The sequence below is a fragment of the Mesoplodon bidens genome, assembly GCF_964165515.1.
Source record: "Mesoplodon bidens genome assembly, chromosome: 10".
Lineage (NCBI taxonomy): Eukaryota > Metazoa > Chordata > Mammalia > Artiodactyla > Ziphiidae > Mesoplodon > Mesoplodon bidens.
Window position 1 is genome coordinate 36314512 of NC_138172.1, and position 21308 is coordinate 36335819.

General features: G+C 48.3%; 1 protein-coding gene across 6 annotated transcripts in view; it reads left to right on the plus strand.

Annotated features, from left to right (window-relative positions):
* The window catches only part of LOC308623702 (store-operated calcium entry regulator STIMATE), a 60455-nt gene that overhangs the window by 27042 nt on the left and 12105 nt on the right, over positions 1-21308 (plus strand). For all 6 annotated transcript variants that reach the window (XR_014016868.1, XR_014016869.1, XM_081246362.1 and 3 more), the window contains exons 2-4: positions 14477-14525; positions 16568-16663; positions 20094-20215. Coding sequence is in view for 4 of the 6 variants with exons in the window: in XM_081246362.1 (XP_081102488.1) it covers positions 14477-14525; positions 16568-16663; positions 20094-20215 (267 nt within the window). In the remaining 2 variants the exon portion in view is untranslated. The remainder of the gene's footprint in view (positions 1-14476; positions 14526-16567; positions 16664-20093; positions 20216-21308) is intronic.

A 21308-nucleotide genomic window follows, 5' to 3' on the forward strand; every position in this document is an offset into this window, starting at 1 on the left:
GGGGTGGGGTGGGGGGAGGATGTGGGCGCTGGAATCAGGTAGATGTAGTTGCACATGCTGGTTGTACCACTTTTGTCCTTTGGCAGATCCTCTGACCTTATGTGTAAAACAAGGATGATACCTTTCACGGTTGCTGTGAAGATGAGAAGTAACGATGTAAATAAAATCCTGGATTGAATGCCTGACGAAGGGTGGTGGTGAGGCAGTCATACCACTCACCTGCTACAGCTGCTTTTGTCCCAGCATTGACCCTATGACGTAGACAGCTGAGGACACTTAGACCCGGAAGAATTAAGTGACTGGCTTAAAATAATAAAACTTTGGGGGGCTTCCCTGGTGGCGCAGTGGTTGAGAGTCCGCCTGCCGTTGCACGGGACACGGGTTCGTGCCCCAGTCCGGGAAGATCCCACGTGCCGCAGGGTGGCTAGGCCCGTGAGCCATGGCCGCTGAGCCTGCGTGTCCAGAGCCTGTGCTCTGCAACGGGAGAGGCCACAACAGTGAGAGGCCCGCGTACCACACACACACACACACAAATAATAATAATAATAGTAAAACTTTTGATAAAGCAGGGACTAGATTTCAAACTACCCCCAGCTGGACTGCCTTTAGTCCCTTGTCATAAGAATCACGTGGCTCTTCACTTCTTGAAAAGCAGCCCAGTCTGGGTGTACAACTATCCTAGGCTAGAACTTGGTCACACAGCCGCACCCAGCTGCAGGGGAGGCTGAGGACACAGTCTGCAAGCTACCGAAGGGACTTACTTAGTAAGAAAGAGAGGGGCCAGTGGGTTTGGGGGGCAACCAGCAGGCTACCTCAGTGTCTTCCTGGAACTTCCTCCCTGCCCTGAAGACACTGAGTACCTCTGGGGTTTTCACACCACTAGGGAGCATTAAGGAGGCTTGAATATTGAGATGATCATTTATAATTTAGGGAAAGTGCAGAAGCACTTCTGGGTTCTTCCTAGATTGCTGGTTCCATCGGTGAGGGTGGATTTACTCACCCCCAGGAGTTTCTGTCCTTTGGGATTGGGGTCCTGGGAACACAGAGCCAGCAAGCTGTGGTTTGAGGTCACTGGTCCAGCCAGTACCAGTTACAGAAAGAGGCCTGTCTCAGGTGGCTCGGATTTCACCCCAGCTCCACTACTAAGTACCTGGTGATCCTGGACAAATCAGCTCTTCCCTCCCACTTTCCTCACCCTTTACACCGAGGAGGTTGGCCCCTCAAGGACCCTTCTGGCTCTGACTCAGATTCCAAACTGCCTAGTTTATGAACTGATCCCCAGCTGGCACGGGTGGGGGCTGCTTGCCATTTGCCCTGGTGAACAGGCTGTTACCCTCGACAGGAAGCCTCTGTTGCGTGAGCCACTGAACCGTGGTACAGCTTGAGAAATGAGGCCATCAGAGTGTTGTCCCGGTCAGCAGCCTGTCACTGGACAGAAGGCTCTAAAACTCTGGGTTTTATTTCTGGCTGCAGGTCATTGGAAGGAGAGGGTTTGCCCCCAGGGATGAACAAGAAAGCATGAGCTCATAGTCTCTGGAGCCCCCCCACCCCAGGGGGTGGAAACCTGCTCACATCCCGAGCCCCGAGGTCTCACACAGGGACTGGTGAAGAGCCTGTGACTCATTTCTGTAGCCTGTGACATGGCACCATCCAGGGTGTCTTCTGTTGTATCACTTTGTGAAATGCCAGATGCTAAAGTGGCTGCTGTGTGGTCTGTGATCACCTTCTAGCTTCAAGATTACACTTTAGTAGTAAGAATGTGAATGTTCCACACGTTTTATATGTAACTGAATTGCCTTGGTGGATTTTCACGGCAAAGAGAAGCTCTCTGCCAAGAAGCCTACCAGGTTCATGGGCCCCTTCCTGTACTGTATCCACAGCAGGGGTGATTTTACACCCTCATCATGCTGGTTTGGGAAGTGCCGTCAGATAAAGAGGAGCTCAAGGGACTGCTACCTCCTGGTAACCATGTCTTCTGAAGCCCAGTTTACCTCGTTGTCATTCAGGCTTGAGCCCTGCTTTCTCTTCACCAGACAGTCAGGAGCCTCTTACTGCCCCTTACATGCGTCTAACTCTGCTTCTCTCAGGGTGTGCCCGGCACGGACATAGCTCTTTTAAATTGTGTGGTTTAATTTCTAAACAGTTGTGCTTTTTATGACTCAGTTTCTAAGTAGGACTGCAGCTGCTTTGAGGAAATTATTTCCCTTCCAATTCCTGTGATTTGACTTGCAATGCCACCTCTTACGTCTTCTTCCTTGTTCCTTGTGATACAAAAGGAAACACCCCTGTATAAAATCCCATCTCTCTTCCTCCACTCAGCAAGTCCCTGGGGCATCAACTGGGCGAGGCTCCGAGGAGGACAGGGAAGTGGATTGCCAGGTACCTGCCCTCTAGGTGCTGACTCAGAGAGGTGTGTGCAAAACCAAGTGACAAGGTTGCCAGTGTGAAACAGGTGGAATCTGATCACCCATACTGCCTTCCTGTTGTGTGGCACCAAAACCACAAAACTTCTGGAAGAGTGAGCACTATGCCCTGGTACCCTCAGGGGAGGGTGTGAGCCGAGGCCCAGAGCAGGTGGGCAGAGAGGAGGGCAGGTGGGAGTCTTGCCAGCCTCACTTGAGCTGCTTCCTGGGTGCCCACGTGCCTTGATGAGTGCACTCTACAGCCGTGCTGAGGCTGCCTTTTAGTGATCACATTGTCAAAGCAAAAAGTTTCATTAATACACAGTGCTGGCAGGGATGTGGGGAAAGGGCACTTGTATGGGTTGCTACAGCCTCTGGAGGGCAGTGTGACAAAGTCAGCTGCACATAAGCTTTGATGCAACAAGTCGTCCACTAGGAATTTACCCACACAGGCAGAGATGGCACATGGCAGGGACATTCGCTGCAGTGGTACTTGTAGAATGACTCAGAGATGACATTACCATGCCACAGGATACCACATAACCTCTAATCCAAGAGGTAGAGCCACGTGTACAGTAGGTGAAGCTCCAGGGGGTTTTCAAGGAGAGCAGGAAGGGTCCGACTCTGTGAAGTCTGCGACCGTCTGTCTGTCTCTTTAAAAAGACATCTGTCCATCTTTATACTCTCCTGGAACATCTTTGGAAGGACACACAAGATCCAGGTGACAGTGGTTGGCCTTGAGAAGGGAAACAGAGGGACTGGGATTTCAGATGGAAGGGAGTGTTTTGAATTCTGAATTTTTTTTTTTTAAGAAAAAGTAAAGGGGGGCTTCCTTGGTGGCGCAGTTGTTAAGAATCCACCTGCCAATGCAGGGGACGTGGGTTTGAGCCCTGGTCCAGGAAGATCCCACATGCCGTGGAGCAGCTAAGCCCGTGTGCCACAACTACTGAGCCTGCATTCTACAGCCCACGTGCCACAACTACTGAGCCTACGTGCCGCAACTACTGAAGCCCAGGCACCTAGAGCCCGTGCTCCGCAACAAGAGAAGCCACCACAATGAGAAGCCTGTGCACCGCAAAGAAGAGTAGCCCCTGCTCACCACAACTGGAGAAAGCCCTTGCACAGCAACCAAGACCCAACGCAGCCAAAAATAAATAAATAAATTTAAATTTAAAAAAAAGAAAAGGAAAAGTAAAGGGAATTCCTTGGTGGTCCAGTGGTTAGGACTCTGTGCTTTCACTGCCAAGGGCCCGGGGTTCAATCCCTGGTCAGGGAGATCCCATAAGCAATCTGGGCGTGGCCAAGAAAACAAAAACAAAAAGAAAAAGTAAAAGTAAAAAAAATTGCCTAATTAGTTTTTTAGGGACGCCATAACAAATAATCACAAACTTCTTGTCTTAACAAAACAAATTTATTCTCTTACAGTCCTGGAAGCCCAAAGTCCAGAATCAAGGTATCAGCGGGGCCATACCCCCTCCACTGGCTCTAGGGGGGAGAATCCTTGCCTCTTCTACTTCTGGTGGCTTCAGAGGTTCCTAGGCTCCTGTCTTCACAAGGCCTTCTTCTCCGCTCTTCTCTCTCATAAGGGTACTTGTAATTAGATTTAGGGACCCCCCACCCCCCGTTAAAGACCCTTTTTCCAAGTAAGGTCGCATTCAGAGGTATTGAGGATGAAGATTTGGACCTACCTTTTTTTTTTTTTTTTTTTTTTTTATGGAGTATCAGTTCATTTATTTATTCACACAGTAAATATTTAATAAGCATGTATGTATCAATTTTCTATTGCTGTGTAACAAACCACTTCCAAATTTAGTGGCTTAAAACAAAAACAGTGACTTACATTGTTCATGAATCAGGGCTCAGTAAGGATAGCTCATCTTTGTTCCACATGTTTCTATCTGGGGTGGCTTTGTTGGGAGCTGGAGAATCCACTTTCAAAATGCTCACCCATATACCTGGGAGCTCAGCCAGCCTCTGTGCCAGGGACTTTGGTACCTCTCCACATGGCTCCTCCATGGACTGCTTGGGCTTCCACAAGTCATAGTGGATGGATTTCAAGAGCGAGATCCCAAGAGAAAAGGCAGAAATGATGACATTTTTATGACATAGCTTCTGAAGTCACATGGTGTCATTTCCTCTATATTGGCTGAGGTAGCTGTAAAGACTCACTCAGGTTCAAGGGGAGGGGGTATCTATGTTGTATCAGGGCTTCTGTAACAAAGTATCACGCACTGGGTGGCTTGAAAGGATAAAAATTCTGTAGAAGTCATGGTTCTGGAGGCTGGAAATCCTAAAGCAAGTTTTCGCCAGGGTCATGTCCTTTCAGAGACTCTATGGGAGAAACTCTTCCATGCCTCTCTCTCAGCTTCTGGTATGGCTGTTAATCCATGGCCTTCCTTGGCTTGCAGATGCATAACTCCAATCTCTGCCTCTGTCATCACATATGATCATTCTCTCCCTGTCTGTCTGTCTCTCTCCTCTTCTTTTTATTTATTTATTTATTTATTTTTTTTTTTTAAATTAGTTTCTGCTTTATAACAAAGTGAATCAGTCATACATATACATCTGTTCCCACATCCCTTCCCTCATGCACCTCCCTCCCTCCCACCCTCCCCATCCCACCCCTCCAGGCGGTCACAAAGCACCGAGCTGATCTCCCTGTGCTCTGCGGCTGCTTCCCACTATCTATCTACCTTACGTTTGGTAGTGTATATATGTCCATGCCTCTCCCTCGCTTTGTCACAGCTTACCCTTCCCCCTCCCCATATCCTCAAGTCCATTCTCAAGTAGGTCTGTGTCTTTATTCCCGTTTTGCCCCTAGGTTCTTCGTGACATTTTTTTTTTAATTCCATATATATGTGTTAGCATACGGTATTTGTCTTTCTCTTTCTGACTGACTTCACTCTGTATGACAGACTCTAGGTCTATCCACCTCATTACAAATAGCTCAGTTTCGTTTCTTTTTATGGCTGAGTAATATTCCATTGTATATATGTGCCACATCTTCTTTATCCATTCATCCGATGATGGACACTTAGGTTGTTTCCAGCTCCGGGCTATTGTGAATAGAGCTGCAATGAACATTTTGGTACATGTCTCTTTTTGAATTATGGTTTTCTCAGGGTATATGCCCAGTAGTGGGATTGCTGGGTCATATGGTAGTTCTATTTGTAGTTTTTTAAGGAACCTCCATACCGTTCTCCATAGTGGCTGTACCAATTCACATTCCCACCAGCAGTGCAAGAGTGTTCCCTTTTCTCCACACCCTCTCCAGCATTTATTGTTTCTAGATTTCTTGATGATGGCCATTCTGACTGGTGTGAGATGATATCTCATTGTAGTTTTGATTTGCATTTCTCTAATGATTAATGATGTTGAGCATTCTTTCATGTGTTTGTTGCCAGTCTGTATATCTTCTTTGGAGAAATGCCTATTTAAGTCTTCTGCCCATTTTTGGATTGGGTTGTCTGTTTTTTTGCTATTGAGCTGCATGAGCTGTTTATGAATTTTGGAGATTAATCCTTTGTCAGTTGCTTCATTTGCAAATATTTTCTCCCATTCTGAGGGTTGTCTTTTGGTCTTCTTTATGGTTTCCTTTGCTGTGCAAAAGCTTTGGAGTTTCATTAGGTCCCATTTGTTTATCTTTGTTTTTATTTCCATTTCTCTAGGAGGTGGGTCCAAAAGGATCTTGCTGTGATTTATGTCATAGAGTGTTCTACCTATGTTTTCCTCTAAGAGTTTGATAGTTTCTGGCCTTACATTTAAGTCTTTAATCCATTTTGAGCTTATTTTTGTGTATGGTGCTAGGGAATGATCTAATCTCAAACTTTTACATGTCCCTGTCCAGTTTTCCCAGCACCACTTATTGAAGAGGCTGTCCTTTCTCCACTGTACATTCCTGGCTGCTTTATCAAAGATAAGTTGGCCATATGTGCGTGGGTTTATCTCTGGGCTTTCTATCCTGATCCACTGATCTATCTTTCTGTTTTTATGCCAGTACCAGACTGTCTTAATTACTGTAGCTTTGTAGTATAGTCTGAAGTCAGGGAGCCTGATTCCTCCAGCTCCGTTTTTCGTTCTCAAGATTGCTTTAGCTATTCGGGGCCTTTTGTTTTTCCAAACAAATTTTGAAATTTTTTGTTCTAGTTCTGTGAAAAATGCCATTGGTAGTTTGATAGGGATTGCATTGAATCTGTAGATTGCTTTGGGTAGTAGAGTCATTTTCACAATATTGATTCTTCCAATCCAGGAGCATGGTATATCTCTCCATCTATTTGTATCATCTTTAATTTCTTTCATCAGTGTCTTATAGTTTTCTGCATACAGGTCTTTTGTCTCCTTAGGTAGGTTTATTCCTAGATATTTTATTCTTTTTGTTGCGATGGTAAATGGGAGTGTTTTCTTGATTTCATTTTCAGATTTTTCATCATTAGTGTACAGGAATGCCAGAGATTTCTGTACATTAATTTTATATCCTGCTACTTTACCAAATTCATTGATTAGCTCTAGTAGTTTTTCGGTAGCATCTTTAGGATTCTCTATGTATAGTATCATGTCATCTGCAAACAGTGACAGCTTTACTTCTTCTTTTCCAATTTGGATTCCTTTTATTTCCTTTTCTTCTCTAATTGCTGTGGCTAAAACTTCCAAAACTATGTTGAATAAGAGTGGTGAGAGTGGTCAGCCTTGTCTTGTTCCTGATCTTAGTGGAAATGGTTTCAGTTTTTCACCATTGAGGACAATGTTGGCTGTGGGTTTGTCATATATGGCCTTTATTATGTTGTGGAAAGATCCCTCTATACCTACTTTCTGCAGGGTTTTTATCATAAATGGGTGTTGAATTTTATCGAAAGCTTTCTCTGCATCTATTGAGATGATCATATGGTTTTTCTCCTTCAACTTGTTAATATGGTGTATTACATTGATTGATTTGCGTATATTGAAGAATCCTTGCATTCCTGGGATAAACCCCACTTGATCATGGTGTATGATCCTTTTAATGTGCTGTTGGATTCTGTTTGCTAGTATTTTGTTGAGGATTTTTGCATCTATGTTCATCAGTGATATTGGCCTGTAGTTTTCTTTCTTTGTGACATCCTTGCCTGGTTTTGGTATCAAGGTGATGTCGGCCTCGTAGAATGAGTTTGGGAGTGTTCCTCCCTCTGCTATATTTTGGAAGAGTTTGAGAAGGATAGGTGTTAGCTCTTCTCTAAATGTTTGATAGAATTCACCTGTGAAGCCATCTGGTCCTGGGCTTTTGTTTGATGGAAGATTTTTAATCACAGTTTCAATTTCAGTGCTTGTGATTGGTCTATTCATATTTTCTATTTCTTCCTGAGTCAGTCTTGGCAGGTTGTGCATTTCTAAGAATGTGTCCATTTCTTCCAGGTTGTCCATTTTATTGGAATAGAGTTGCTTATAGTAATCTCTCATAATCTTTTGTATTTCTGCAGTGTCAGTTGTTACTTCTCCTTTTTCATTTCTAATTCTATTGATTTGAGTCTTCTCCCTTTTTTTCTTGATGAGTCTGGCTAATGGTTTGTCAATTTTGTTTATCTTCTCAAAGAACCAGCTTTTAGTTTTATTGATCTTTGCTATCGTTTCCTTCATTTCTTTTTCATTTATTTCTGATCTGATCTTTATGATTTCTTTCCTTCTGCTAGCTTTGGGGTATTTTTGTTCTTCTTTCTCTAATTGCTTTAGGTGCAGGGTCAGGTTGTTTACTCGAAATGCTTCCTGTTTCTTAAGGTGGGATTGTATTGCTATAAACTTCCCCCTTAGAACTGCTTTTGCTGCGTCCCATAGGTTTTGGGTCGTCGTGTCTCCATTGTCATTTGTTTCTAGGTATTTTTTAATTTCCTCTTTGATTTCTTCAGTGATCACTTCGTTATTGAGTAGTGTATTGTTTAGCCTCCATGTGTTTGTATTTTTTACACATCTTTTCCTGTAATTGATGTCTAGTCTCATAGCATTGTGGTCGGAGAAGATACTTGATACAATTTCAATTTTCTTAAAATTACCGAGGCTTGATTTGTGACCCAAGATATGATCTATCCTGGAGAATGTTCCATGAGCACTTGAGAAAAATGTGTATTCTGTTGTTTTTGGATGGAATGTCCTATAAATATCAACTAAGTCCATCTCGTTTAATGTATCATTTAAAGCTTGTGTTTCCTTATTTATTTTCATTTTGGATGATCTGTCCATTGGTGAAAGTGGGGTGTTAAAGTCCCCTACTATGATTGTGTTACTGTCGATTTCCCCTTTTATGGCTGTTGGACCTACCTTTTTGAGGACCACTCTTCAGTTGCCAGCCACATTTGGAGTGGGGGGAACTCAGCTGTATGTTGCTTACAGTAGACCCACGTTAAATATAAAGTTGAAAGAAAGGAGATTGAAAAAGATGTACCCTACAAGTTCTAACCAAAAGAATGTGCTCTTTGGATTTTATACACTCTCCGTATATTTACCTCTTCCAAAAGATGTATTTTAATTCAAAAATGAGTAAGATTGGAAACGAAGGGAGCTGTGTTTCAGGCAAGTTAAATGATGTGCAGTGTAATTACATTGAAAGTTCCTTGAGGGCAGGGACTGTGTTTGTGTTATGCATTTTAGTATCCCCAGCACAGAGTAAGTGCTGGCTGTGGGTGGGATGGGGAGGGGAATGGGTGGGCAGGTGGGTGGGTAAGGCAACTGGGAAGCCTGTGAAGAGACAGTCTCATTAGCATGGGAAAGCAGTCATGAGGACCTGGACTAGTTCAGTGCTGGAAATGGGGAAAGGGACACGTCCAGAAGACTCCTCAATTGCAGAGTTGGTGGGGGAGATTGACAGAGTCAGGGGAGGAGAATATGGAGGCCCCAGAGGTGAGGAGACTTCCATTCTATTCAGAAACGGGGAAGCCAGGCAGGACTGGCAGGGTGGGCAGGAGACACGACTCTGCGGGGCCAGGCTGCACTTGGAGGGTCACTGGGGGCCAGGGCTGGGGGAGGAGGCTGATGAACCCTTGGCATAGAAACCCTGAGAGGGGGGGCTTCTCCCCAAGGGTCAAGCAGAGGAAGGAGAGCCTGTGGAGGGAGGAGGGAGCCATTGGGAGGTAGAAGGGAGCCACAGAGGAACACTCAACATGGGGGGGATTCCTAGAACCCTTCTAGAACCCTGAGCTGCCTGCAGGCGCCAAGAGGGAGGCTGTTGTGGAGAGGTCAGGTTGCGGCTGGCAGACCCTAGGTCACACGCTTCTCAGAGACCAGGACCAGGATGGGGTGGCTGGGCCCCAGGACTGGGAAGAGTGGACACAGAGGAGAGGAGAGGGAAGACGGTCCAGGACAGGACCTGCAGGGTGTGGTTTGCTTTCCTGAGCATGTGTTCTGTGCCAGCTGCTTCCACCTGTTTTCTCTTGTTTAATTTTGAGGTCAACCTGCTAGATCATAGAGGCCCCCCTCCTTTTTTTCTTTTTACATAAAGTCACATAGTAGCAGAGGACTCACAGCACGTCTTTCTGGCTATTGGCCACTACTGCTTTTCTGGCGATGGGGCCCCACGCCTGTCCCTGGGATGTGTGTGCATGAAAGCAGCCTGCTGGGAACCCCCCGAGGGCTGCGCGACCCAACGGCCCCCTTGTCTGTCCCCCACTCTCAACACCCCCCCCTTCTTTGTCTCACGAGGGCCTCTCTTAGGCGCTGCTCCGTCAACCTTGGGTTCCAGCTCCAGTGTCGCGGAGTGTCAGGGGCTGACCTACCCTTGAGGTGTGCCTGCTTCCCCTCCACTAGCCCTCCGGCCTCAGGGGACGTTGGTGGGTACGTTAGAAAGGATGGATTGCCCTTTGCTTTGCCCTCTTGCGCCGTCTGAGTTCTCTCCATCCTGTGGAAGCACCAGGAATTGAGAAAAGATCGGTTGTCCGAGGGCTGAGCCTGAATCACTCTCTGGAGCTTTCTGAGGGAGCAGCTGCCACAGCCCCGTGGGGAACAGTCCTGTTTGGGAACGGTTACCTGGCTCGTCGTCCATCAGGGAGCCGGAGGCAGTTCCTCATCTCTTACCTGCAGAGAAGTCTTGTGTCCCCCCAGTTTCCCACCTTTCACCACCACCAAACCAGAACCAGAAGCGCAGTGGAACAGTGTAAGTTCCCAGCTCTGGAGTCGTCCTGGACTATTCTCTTCCTCTCACACACCCCCATCCACCCTGTCAGCAAGTCCTGTCGGCTTAGTGTTGAAGATACAGTCAGGATCCCACCTCCTGTCATCCTCTCCTGCTGCTAGCTGGCTAAGCCACCACTGCCTCGCCGTGGGTTCTCATACTGGTCTCCCTGAAGGCTGCTCAGCACAGCAGCAGGGGTGAGCCTATTCGACTGTAGGTCACAGCGTCCTGCCCTGCAGCTGCCCCCTCGTCACTTCAGGCAAAGGGAAGCCTTTGCTCCCTGGGCCACAAGGCCTGGGAGGCCTGACTTCATGTCCCGTACTCCCCCCTATCCCTGGCCTCTGCCTGACTGCTATTCTGCAGACACGGGTGATTCTCACTGACTGATGCTCACCTTCCGGGCCTCCTCATCTGTCCCTGCAAACCCACTTCCCAGGCCCCTTTGCTCCTTTCCTGCTTTCCTGTCCCGTGTTGCTGCCTGACATGCTATGTGTTTACTCCTCTCTCCCCGCTTGAATGTAAGGAAGGTGGGGGGTTTTGTCTCTTTCGTCACCTGCTGAACTGGCCCCATAGCACAGCAGGCCCCTCAGTAACACATGGCTGGGTGAACAGGATCTTCTGTTCTTTTCCAAATTAAATCTAGAGTAGCTTTCTTAATGCTTCTTCTTCCTTTAATTTAAAAAAAAAAGATTTTAGACTCATATATTCTAGGGAAAGGGGGTAGGACATGGAGAGGGAGAAGGCAGGAGCCACACGTCTGCTCTTCAGAAGAATCTGAATCCACTTAGTCCCATGTAGGGCGCTCCCGCACACGGACGGCCTGCACACACCCTTCCTCTCCCTTTCTTGAACCAGAGCCCAACTGTGAGTCACAGCACTTCTCTCCCATGTCCCACTTTGCTGCATTAATACAAGTCTCTGACACAGGCTTGTCTTTTTTTTTTTTAAATAAAAACAATATGAACATGGAAGAATGTTTAAATCATTCAGAATGATATAAAATGTCTATGGGTCACCTGACCCATAATTCCTTTCATCAAAGGAAGCCTTTGTTAACAGTCACTTAACATATCCTAGGGAAAAGACCCCTGCGTAATACCAGCATAAATATATATTCTTTAAAAATGGGTCTGAACAGAATCATGGTAGGCCTATTATTCTGCAGTTTGTTAATATAATTTGGAAGTCTTTCGATATTAATCCATGCAGATCTACCTTGTTTCTAGTAACTGCATGGTGTTGCCTCATACCATGATGTATATACCCAACCCCACATTGATGGTTTCTTCCTGGGTTTTTGTTATGACAGTATTACAGTGAAGACCTATATACATCTTGGCATGTGCTGCAGTAAGACCTGTGCAACACGTACCTGGCAGTGCACTGCAGGTTAAGGGGTGTGGGTATTAACAGTTTTGATAGATATTGCCAGATTGCCCTCTGAATGCTTGGACTGGTTCATTCTTCTAGAGTGTGTTTTCTTCCCAGCTTTTTATTTCAAAAAATGTTAGACCTAAAAAAAAATTCTAAATAAATTTAATGAATACACAAATGTCCTTCATCTAGGTTTATCAATTACTGTGTTGCCACATGTATTGGTGTGCTAAGGCTCCCATAACAAAGTATAGAATGGGTGTATTAAACAACAGAAATTTATTTCCTCACAGTTCTGGAGGCTGCAAGTCCCAGGTCAAGGTGTCAGCAGGTTTGGTTTCTCCTGAGGCCTCTCTCCTTGGCTTGCAGGTGGCTGTCTTCTCACTGTGTCCTCACATGGTCACCCCTCAGTCTATGTGCGTGTCTTAATCTCCTTTTCTTATAAGGACACCAGCCATAGTGGATTAGGGCCCACCCATGGACCTAGTTTTACTTTTATTACCTCTTTTAAGACCCTGTCTGCAAGTAATCACATTCTGCGGCCCTGGGGGTTAGGAATTCTTCATGTGAATTAGGGGGGTGGGAGGAGGAATACAATTTGGCACATAACACCATATTTGCTTCTCTTGTTTATATTATATTAATATAATTATAAATATTTATTATATCATTACTTGTATTTATCATTTATAATTATAGTGTAATTATTTATAATTACAAGTTATACCATTTATATTTATTATATATAATTATCATAAATAATGTATAATTTTCCCCCTAAACCACTTGAAAGTCAATTGTAGCCATTCTGGTACTTTAGCACGTATCTCCTAAGAATGAGGACATTCTTCTTGGGTTATGTTTTGATGTCCTTTATTTTATGCTGATGGGGACAGACTCCCCTGAGGAGAAGAACACATGAGCAGGAAGCGCTCTGGCCCTGCCTGTGGGCTTTCCCTCCGGATGGCTTGCCCTGGCCCAGCTCCCTCCGCATCTCCTTCCTGAGCCCCCAGCCCCTCAGCCCAGAGGATGCTTGCAGAACCTCTGGGCCTCCCTCAACTCCTCCCTCAACTCCTCCCTCAAGACTCTTCGGCCTTGCTGATGTTTTGGATCTGTCATGTGTCAACGGGATGAGAGGCCTCCTCACAATTTCACCTGCTTTTTGGTCTCTCTATCAAAATGTCTCTAAACACCAGACATTTCATTTCTGTGCATAGACAGTCCTTGCTTTGCAAACCAGGGGCTGCCTGTATTTATTTAGAGAAGTAGGGCTTATTGATTGGCCACCCGTTTCTCTCTCCCTGCCTTCCTCTTCCTGCATCCTCACTGCAGCTTGGGGCTCTGCCAGAAGTCTGTTCTTGCCTGCTACCATCGTGTCTGTTTCTTCCTCGGTACTTTTGTGTGGGAGAACATCACACATGCGGCACTTGCATTGTTTGTTTGAGTAGATAGAGTCGTTGTGGAAATAAGTCTGCCTAGGGCTTCAGTGGAGGACAAGACACTTAGAACTTATTTGTTTCCTTCAGTGTAAACAGTTACGTCTCAGACCCACCCGAGGTGAAGATATCGGTCTGGGGAGCCTTTGCCATTCGACGTGGTCAGGCTGTTGCTGAATGAGCGTCCTGCCTCCACTGTCCTGTGCTGGAAGTGCCACTGCCTGGTGCTGGGACACAACCAGCATCCTTGCTCAGTCCTCTCCACTCGCAGAAACCCACCATCTACACAATTCAGAGCCGCTTTTCCGCCATTCCCACTGTGTCTTTGCCTCTGCTTAGGTCTCTTCCCTGGCTTTTCCTTCCCAGCAGGATTCATTCCAGACTCCTTGGCCTGGCACTCAGGACGCTGCTCAACCTGTCTCCCTTGTTACCTGCTATATTAAAGCCAAATCAAGTTATGCCACACACACTCTGTCACGTCATGTCCCTGTACCCGTCAGCTCATGGTGTGTGCTCTGTCCAGACGGCTGTTCTCTCCCCTCCCTGGTCCATTTGCTAGCCTTGTCCCCGGTCCCCAGGACTGGGCTTGGCCACCTTCCTGACTGGTGCCCTTCCTCCAGGCAGGCAGGCAGGCTCCTGCCTTCACTCTGCCTCAGACTTAGCTGTTCTCGAGCGCTCGCCACCCTTGTTGGGTACGTGTCTGCCCTCCCCTACAGCTGCCTCTGCCTTTGTCTCCACAGCTCCTGGCTTGGAGCAGGCACTCTGTGAACGTTTGGGTGGGTGGGCGGATGGATGGATTTGTCGTTGGATCCTGAACTTAGAAGTAGCTACATTCCCCTTTGCGGTTTCCAGTCCCTGTCTGAGAGACCCTTGTCACAAAGAAGAAAATACAATTTTCCACATGCTGTGAGGAGCCATTCTTCCTAAGTAGCCGGTTCAGAAGAGTCTACTGGTCGGTAGCAACAGGGCCTCTGAGACCTTCATGGCTTCTTGCACATCATCCCATGTTAAAGAGCAAGTACCCTGACTCAGTGGTTTTAAACACTGAGTGTGCCGAGAACCCTCAGCTTGTTAAATGCACTTCGCTTCCTTATCACTGTAGAAAGGTACTGAATATCTGTCTTTTCTTTCAGTCAAACGCTTCAGAGAACCAAAGCATGAAAGACGTCCTTGGAGGATATGGTGCGTATTTAAATATTAACTCATTCCTAGAATGCTTTTGACTTTTTGGGGGGTGGCATGGAATGTGAGCAATTATACATAACATAAAGTGTTGAAATCCATTAGTCCAGTTAATCATCAGGAACTGTGTATAATATGAAAGCACTTCTGTTTCTCCAGATAACTGTTGAGCCCACTATAGGGCTAGTGACAGCCAGATGGTAGCGATTCTGTCATAACTCTGCTGTCTAGTTTTAGGAGGTGGAAGATGATACAGGTGTATCAGTCCGTGCTGCAGGCTTTGTTAGTTACGTCTGCCTGTTGTTGGACTATATTAAATCTTTGGATTCTCTATGCGTAAGCAAAAAAAATAATCTAAATTTGGAGATAAGTCAAATGTACCATGTAGATGCCCCTGTCCCCAAAACTAGTCTTTCTTAGTCCCAGGATGACCTTGTGGCAGCAGTTTTTCCTTCACAGAAATGGTGGTTAAAGCTTCAGACGTAGCTTCCAAAGACAAAGCTCCAAAACAATAACTCACTCAGAAGGAGACAGCCAGCTCCTCAGGACAATGTAATGCCCTCAAGAAGCCATCTTTCTTGCACCTGTCCTAACAATATCTACTTTCCCTCCAGAGGAAACTTGTGATAAATCTCTGTGATAAAGGCCCCTTAATAAAATTATAAGCATATTCTTGATTGATCTTCAGTGCATTATTTCTCAGTGTTGATAATTCGTTTTTATTTTCCACCAGTCGGTTTCTCTCAAGTCTGGGTATCTAGCTTAGGTGGGGGGGCCTGGGGGAATGTGGAGTTGGGTTTTACACACAGTCCCCTTTGGCAGCTCCTACTTTGCCCTGATTTTAGGAAATGATTTTCAAGCCTCAGTTGCAGGTTTGGTCTGGATAATCTCTAAGGTCTGTTCCAGCCCTGAGACCCATGCCTGTGTGCCCCTTTATCACCCCTGTCAGTGGCCTGGCCCAATTCTGAATGCCCAGCCTGGGAGGCCAAGAGAGGTGACCACAATCCAAAGGTTCCTCGACCACAGACTGTGAGTGGTCCCCAGGTGTTCATGGCTGAGGAGAAACTGAGGGCCCACATTATCTCCACAGTGCTCCTGCCACCTGTCCCAAAGACTACCAACTGTGTTTTTTCTTTTCTGAAACTTCTGTCCTCTAGTCCAAGGGTTGGCAAGCTATAGCCCGCAGGCCCAATCTGACTGCTGTCTGTCTCCATAAATAAAGTGTCAGTGGGTTGCTAGTGACTGGCTGCTCTTACAGTGCAGCAGCAGAGTGCGTCGTTGCTACAGAGGACAATGGCCCGCAGCCTAAAACATCTCCTCTCAGACCCTTTACAGAAAAGTTTGTCTGCCCCAAACGAGCCCGTTGTTTAAGCGGCAGCAGCTGAAGGTTGTTTAGGGTTCCAGAGGCAGTGCTGGATGAGTGCAAGTCTCGTTAAGCTTGCACATCATTCAGCTTGTGTGTGAAGTCGGTTGGGAGCTCTTTAAAGTAGAGGCACCTCAGACCCCATCCAAAGCTGTGTTCAAGCATTTTGTTTTGAAGTAACAAAAATGAAAAAGTGAGGGCTTCCCTGGTGGCGCAGTAGTTGAGTCCGCCTGCCGATGCAGGGGACACGGGTTCGTGCCCCAGTCCGGGAAGATCCCACATGCCGCGGAGCGGTTGGGCCCGTGAGCCATGGCCGCTGAGCCTGCGCGTCCGGAGCCTGTGCTCCGCAACGGGAGAGGCCACGAGAGTGAGAAGCCCGCGTACCGCAAAAAAAAAAAAAGAAAAAGTGAAAACACATTTTAAACGTGTTTCGTGTGTTTAAATCTGTGTTATTAATCAGTGGCCTTTCAGGGATGCAGTGTTACGGTTTTGAAAGGGGGCTGAAACGCCAAGCCTGAGTTAGTCCCAACGCCCCAGGAAGAGGTGACGAGTAACTGGAAGTTTGGGGTCTCCCCAGTGGCTTTTTTCTTTTTTTCCTGTTTCAGACTTATCATTTTCCCCAAATTGGTTATTACCCTCCTGTCAGAGTGATAACAAGTGCTGATTCTATTTTGTACAGGTTTTTAGACACTTCCAAACAAGCCATAGGAATGCTGTTCATCCACTTTGCAAATGTATACCTAGCAGATCTCACTGAAGAGGACCCTTGTTCACTGTAAGTGGCCCATATTTGAGTGCAAAGATCACCTGCCCCTCCATGCCTTGCTTTCTGCTGCCAGTCATGTTCCCTCCAGCTTGGGGAGGGGGCAACTCCCCTTCGTCTCTGTGCTCATCTGAGAGATTGTTGTGTGCGTGCTGGGTGTTAAGGTTTTGCCCAGTGACAGTTGCCCTGTGCTCTGGCTTTCTACTAATCAACCTCAGTTCTGTCCCTTGGCCTTCTAGTGCCCTTATGTCTCCCAGTTTCCAAGCAGCCCCTGGCAAAGCAGCATAATGCCCCGAAGGAGTGTCTGTGCTGGAGCAGTACACACAGGGGCTTCTCTGTGGTGTCAGCCATTCAGGGTCAAAGCCATTGTTGACCATTTGTTGACCATCATTGACCTCTTTGACCTGAAGACCATGGGTGGTTCTGCCTTGTCAGTGCAGTCAGTGTGCCTTGCACACAGCCCCCAAAGCTGTCTGCCTGAAACCCCAGTTGGGTCATGATGCCTGTCCTCCTTGCGGACAGCACCCGAACAGTGCCACTCTTAGCAGATGGAGTGGAAGAGGCTGCTCCCCTTCCCTATCCTGGCTCCATCTGCTGCCCTCCTCGCTCAGACTTAGTGCTCCAGCCATGCTGGGCTGCTCCCGGTGGCCCTCAACCCCACCGGCTGTCTCCTGCTTCTCTGCCTTTGCTCGCACTGCCCTCTGCCTGGAATGCCCCCCAGCCCTGCCGTGCCTCTGAGGGAGAGTGGGGTGGAGGGCTGGTGAGTCCCTTGCCAAGAGGTTCAGTGTATATTTAAGACCATTTGGACTGGAAGATTCCTTTAAGCTTCTCTTGTTTGGTGACAGTGTGTAGTTTTGAGATTTAGTTCAGGTCCCGATTCAGAAGGAGGTTGTAAAGTCTTCCCTCCCCAGGGTTTTTTACCTTAAGACCTGGATAGGTTGTAATCTGTTAGGGTATAGTCCCACAGCAGGGGACCGGAAGGGCGATCCTCCCATAGGGGAGTTGGTTAGGAAAGGGCCTTGTCCTTCTAACCCTTGAGCCCAGCAGCAAGCTTGTGTCATCCTCTGGTGGAGTTTCTTGGTTGGCCGGGATATGCTGAGAGCCAGCTGCTCACCCTGGAGGCACTGGGGTGAGGAACCCTGTCTCCTGGTGCCGCCTTGGTCACTGGTGGACTTTGACAAACTGAATCACAGCTGGGATGGAGAAGGGGCTGCTGACAGATGTCGAGTGCTTAGCCAGAGGAGAAAAGGCCCAAAATGGAGTTAGGTGTGGTGAAAAGAGCCCTTGAATGGGAGGCCAATCAGCAGGAAGGCAGCTCAACTTCCCTGAGCCTCTGTTTCCTCATCTAGATCCCCAGGATCACCATGAAGATTTCATGAGATGATGAGTACATGCAACGTTGGAAGTCATAGAGACACGTGCCAATGAAGATATTAATAGCTCAATCAAAGGATATTGTCATTAAAACATAGGAAAGACACGTGAGCTCCAGCAGTCGGTTGAAGAGCTGTTGAGGGGAGACTAGGCAGGCAGAGCAGGCCTTGCCCCACAGAGTGGAGAGGTCCTGGCCTGTGGAAGAGCAAGTGCTGCAGCAGGTTCCATTCCAGCCCCATCATCCCTGAATAGCCCTGTGACTTTTTTCAGATGGGGAAAGGGTTGGGCTGGACCTGGAGCATCTTGGTACTCTACAGACCTAGAAGGGAAGCCAGTCAGTTCAGGGAGAGGAGAAATGTACAAACAGAGGAGGGTGAACAACTTCCTGTGGCTGCAGGGGTGCCCCGTGCTGGGGATACTGCTCTGGGTGGGAGTTTGGCTTTTGTGACATCCGAGGGGCTATGATTCTAACAGCACATTTGTGTAGCACTTAATACGTGGCAGGCACTGTTCACGTTATGTTGACTCGTTTGATCCTCGTAACAGCCCTGCAATATAGATACTTGGATTATCCTCATTTACAGTTAGAGAACTGAGGCACAGAGAGATTTATATGACTTAATTGAGTTCACACAGCTCAAGAGTGATGGAGCGGGGATTTGAACCCAGCCAGTCTGGCTCCGGGACCCACAGGATACCCTGTTGGCTGCCGGTCTCACCTGTGTTGAATATAGAGTCTAGAGCTTTCTGTCTTTATTCCTAAGGCCTGGGACACAGTAAACTCGAATCAATGTTTGGTGAGGGATGAATGAACTAATGCATGCATGTGTATCAGGTTCTCTTGATATTTTCAGGATGGGTCCCAGATGTCAGAACCACTTGAAACCAATGCAGTTTAAGCATCTGAGAGCAGCTTTAGCCTAGGGCCAGAGCTCAGCTGTGAACTTGGAGAAACTGCCTGGGAAGCAGTCGCTATGCCTTCTCTGGTCTGTGGTCTGAGAGTGACCCCTTGTGATTTTAAAGAGGAAGGGCAGGCAGGAAGAAAAGGCCGTCCCCTCCCTCTAGTTTTCTCACCACTCCAGGGCACACGCAGCCGCCCCCTTCCCCCTTCAGCACATGCTCCCTCAGGTTTCAGAGTGCTGTGCATGTCACTGAGGCCGCTGAGGCTGGGCCTTGGGGTTGGGGCCACGGGCCTGCATAAAACGTCTCAAGCCTGAGCAACTCAGCAGTGCCGCAGTTGTTCTGTGGTATCCAGAGCTTCCCTAGGGGGGTTTCCTAGCCTTGTGGCATCTAGAGGGCTAGCACCTGACCCCGTGACTGCTTGTCTCCTGCTTTGTCTGGAGAGCTGCAGCCTGTGTTCAGGGCCCTCGAGGGAAGGCCAGTGAGCCAGGGGCCTTTCCTTGGTGAGGGAAGGAGTGTGTGTCGGACAGATGAAAACAGACCCCACAAGAACGAGAGGTCAGGGTGGGCATGCTCCTCTGACCCTCCTCTCCTTCCTCCATCATCTTGCCTTTTCCATGGGGGTTAAGCTCTCTCTTTAGAAATACTTACTCGTGCTTGCTTCCATGGCAGGCTCTGAAGCACAGGGGTGAGCAGGGGCCACGTGGCCCTGCCCTCTTTGGTCTAGGAAACCCCGGGGGCCATTTCCTGAACTGCTCTGCTGCAGCAGCACTGTCTCGGGGCCTTGGGAGGGCTGGGCCTCCAGGGAGTGAACAGTTAGGGCACAAATTATTTTTATCGATTAAGTTCTGTTTTGCTACCGGCTTCCTTGGCTGCTTCCAGGCACTCTGTCCCAGTCTTCATTTGGCAGGAACACTTGAGGGCTTTCGACTTTCTTGCTCGCTCCTCCACCCACTTTGAGCAGTGCACTGTCCCGGGGCATGAGGCCTTCCTGGGCTCCCGGAGGTGAGCCCTGCAGCCTGTTGCACAGGCACACTGGAGGCTCCCACCTCCCAGAACAGGACCAAACAGTGCTGGGTCCCCAGCCTTGACCTTGGCCCTGGAAGCACGTGGGCCCAGCTCCCTGGGTGGTGTTTCCTGATGGTGCCACTGTGCCCTCTCCTCACAGGTACCTCATCAACTTCCTCCTGGACGCCACCGTGGGCATGCTGCTCATCTACATGGGCGTGCGCGCCGTCAGCGTCTTGGTGGAGTGGCAGCAGTGGGAGTCCCTGCGTTTTGGCGAATATGGTAACGTACCACGGATGCTAGACAGGGCTGTGGAGGGGGCTTCCTGGAGGGGGCTCTGCTCCTTGCCCCGTACAGCCCTCCAGGCCAGTGGGTTCGGAGAAGGTTCAAGAGCTGGTGGCTATGTCCTCTGTGTGGTGGAGAGGCTTGTTCTGGAGCCTGAGCTCCAACCTCCTGCCACATGCCCGAGGCAGGTGGGTGCCTGCTGCGCTGCCTAGGCTCCTAGGAGACAGGAGACACCCTAGAGGCAGGGAGGGGCACAGCCCTCACCTGCAGGGCTGTAAGGCCACCTCACTCTGCCACACTTCCCACCAGGCTCATACCACCTGCCCACCTCGCTAGAGAGATGGGAGGCGGCTCTCAGTTTGGGAGTTGCCAAACTCCCAACTGCATGTCTGTGCTTGTCCTGTCACTGGGCCATTCCACTACTGGGGCTCACCAGGTCAGGACTGGAGTGTCCATCCCCCCACCCCGGGGCCAAGTCACCTTGCTGACCGTGGGCTGCCCCCACCCCAGCATCTGGCATGTACGGTCACCAGGGACACCAGATGAATCCTCAACTCACAGAGACACAGCTTGAAACAGGTGGCCTAGGGGTGCTGGCCCAGCTTTGACCCACTCCATCTTGTCATACCCCATGGGATACAGCCTGGGCAGGAAGCTGCCTTCATGCTGGCTCCGGGCACAAATGCAGTGCCTTTTACTTGGTACCCCCAGAGAAGTAGCTGGATGTGCCCTCAACGGGGCTGCTGGTGAGAGGGGTTTCTTTGGGCCTTGCCCCGCTCTGGGGATTTAGCTGTCTCCCACCTTCACAACAGGCCTTGCTGTCTGGAGCCAGGAGCTCCCATTCATGGGAACAACATCAGTGGAGTCTTTGCCATGAGAGGGGCACGTGGGACAAGAAGGAGGGATTCTGTAATGGAACGACCGTGGGATTCTGGATCCCACTCTCCTTTCCTGGTCACACCTCCCAAAGAGCTCATGGCTGTGGCCGCTCACTCCTACATGGCTGAAGACTCACAAGGGACTGACATTTAAAAGGGGAGCTGGTTCGTGGAGCTGGCTGTGAGTGCCTTGGGTATTTCTAGAAATCTTA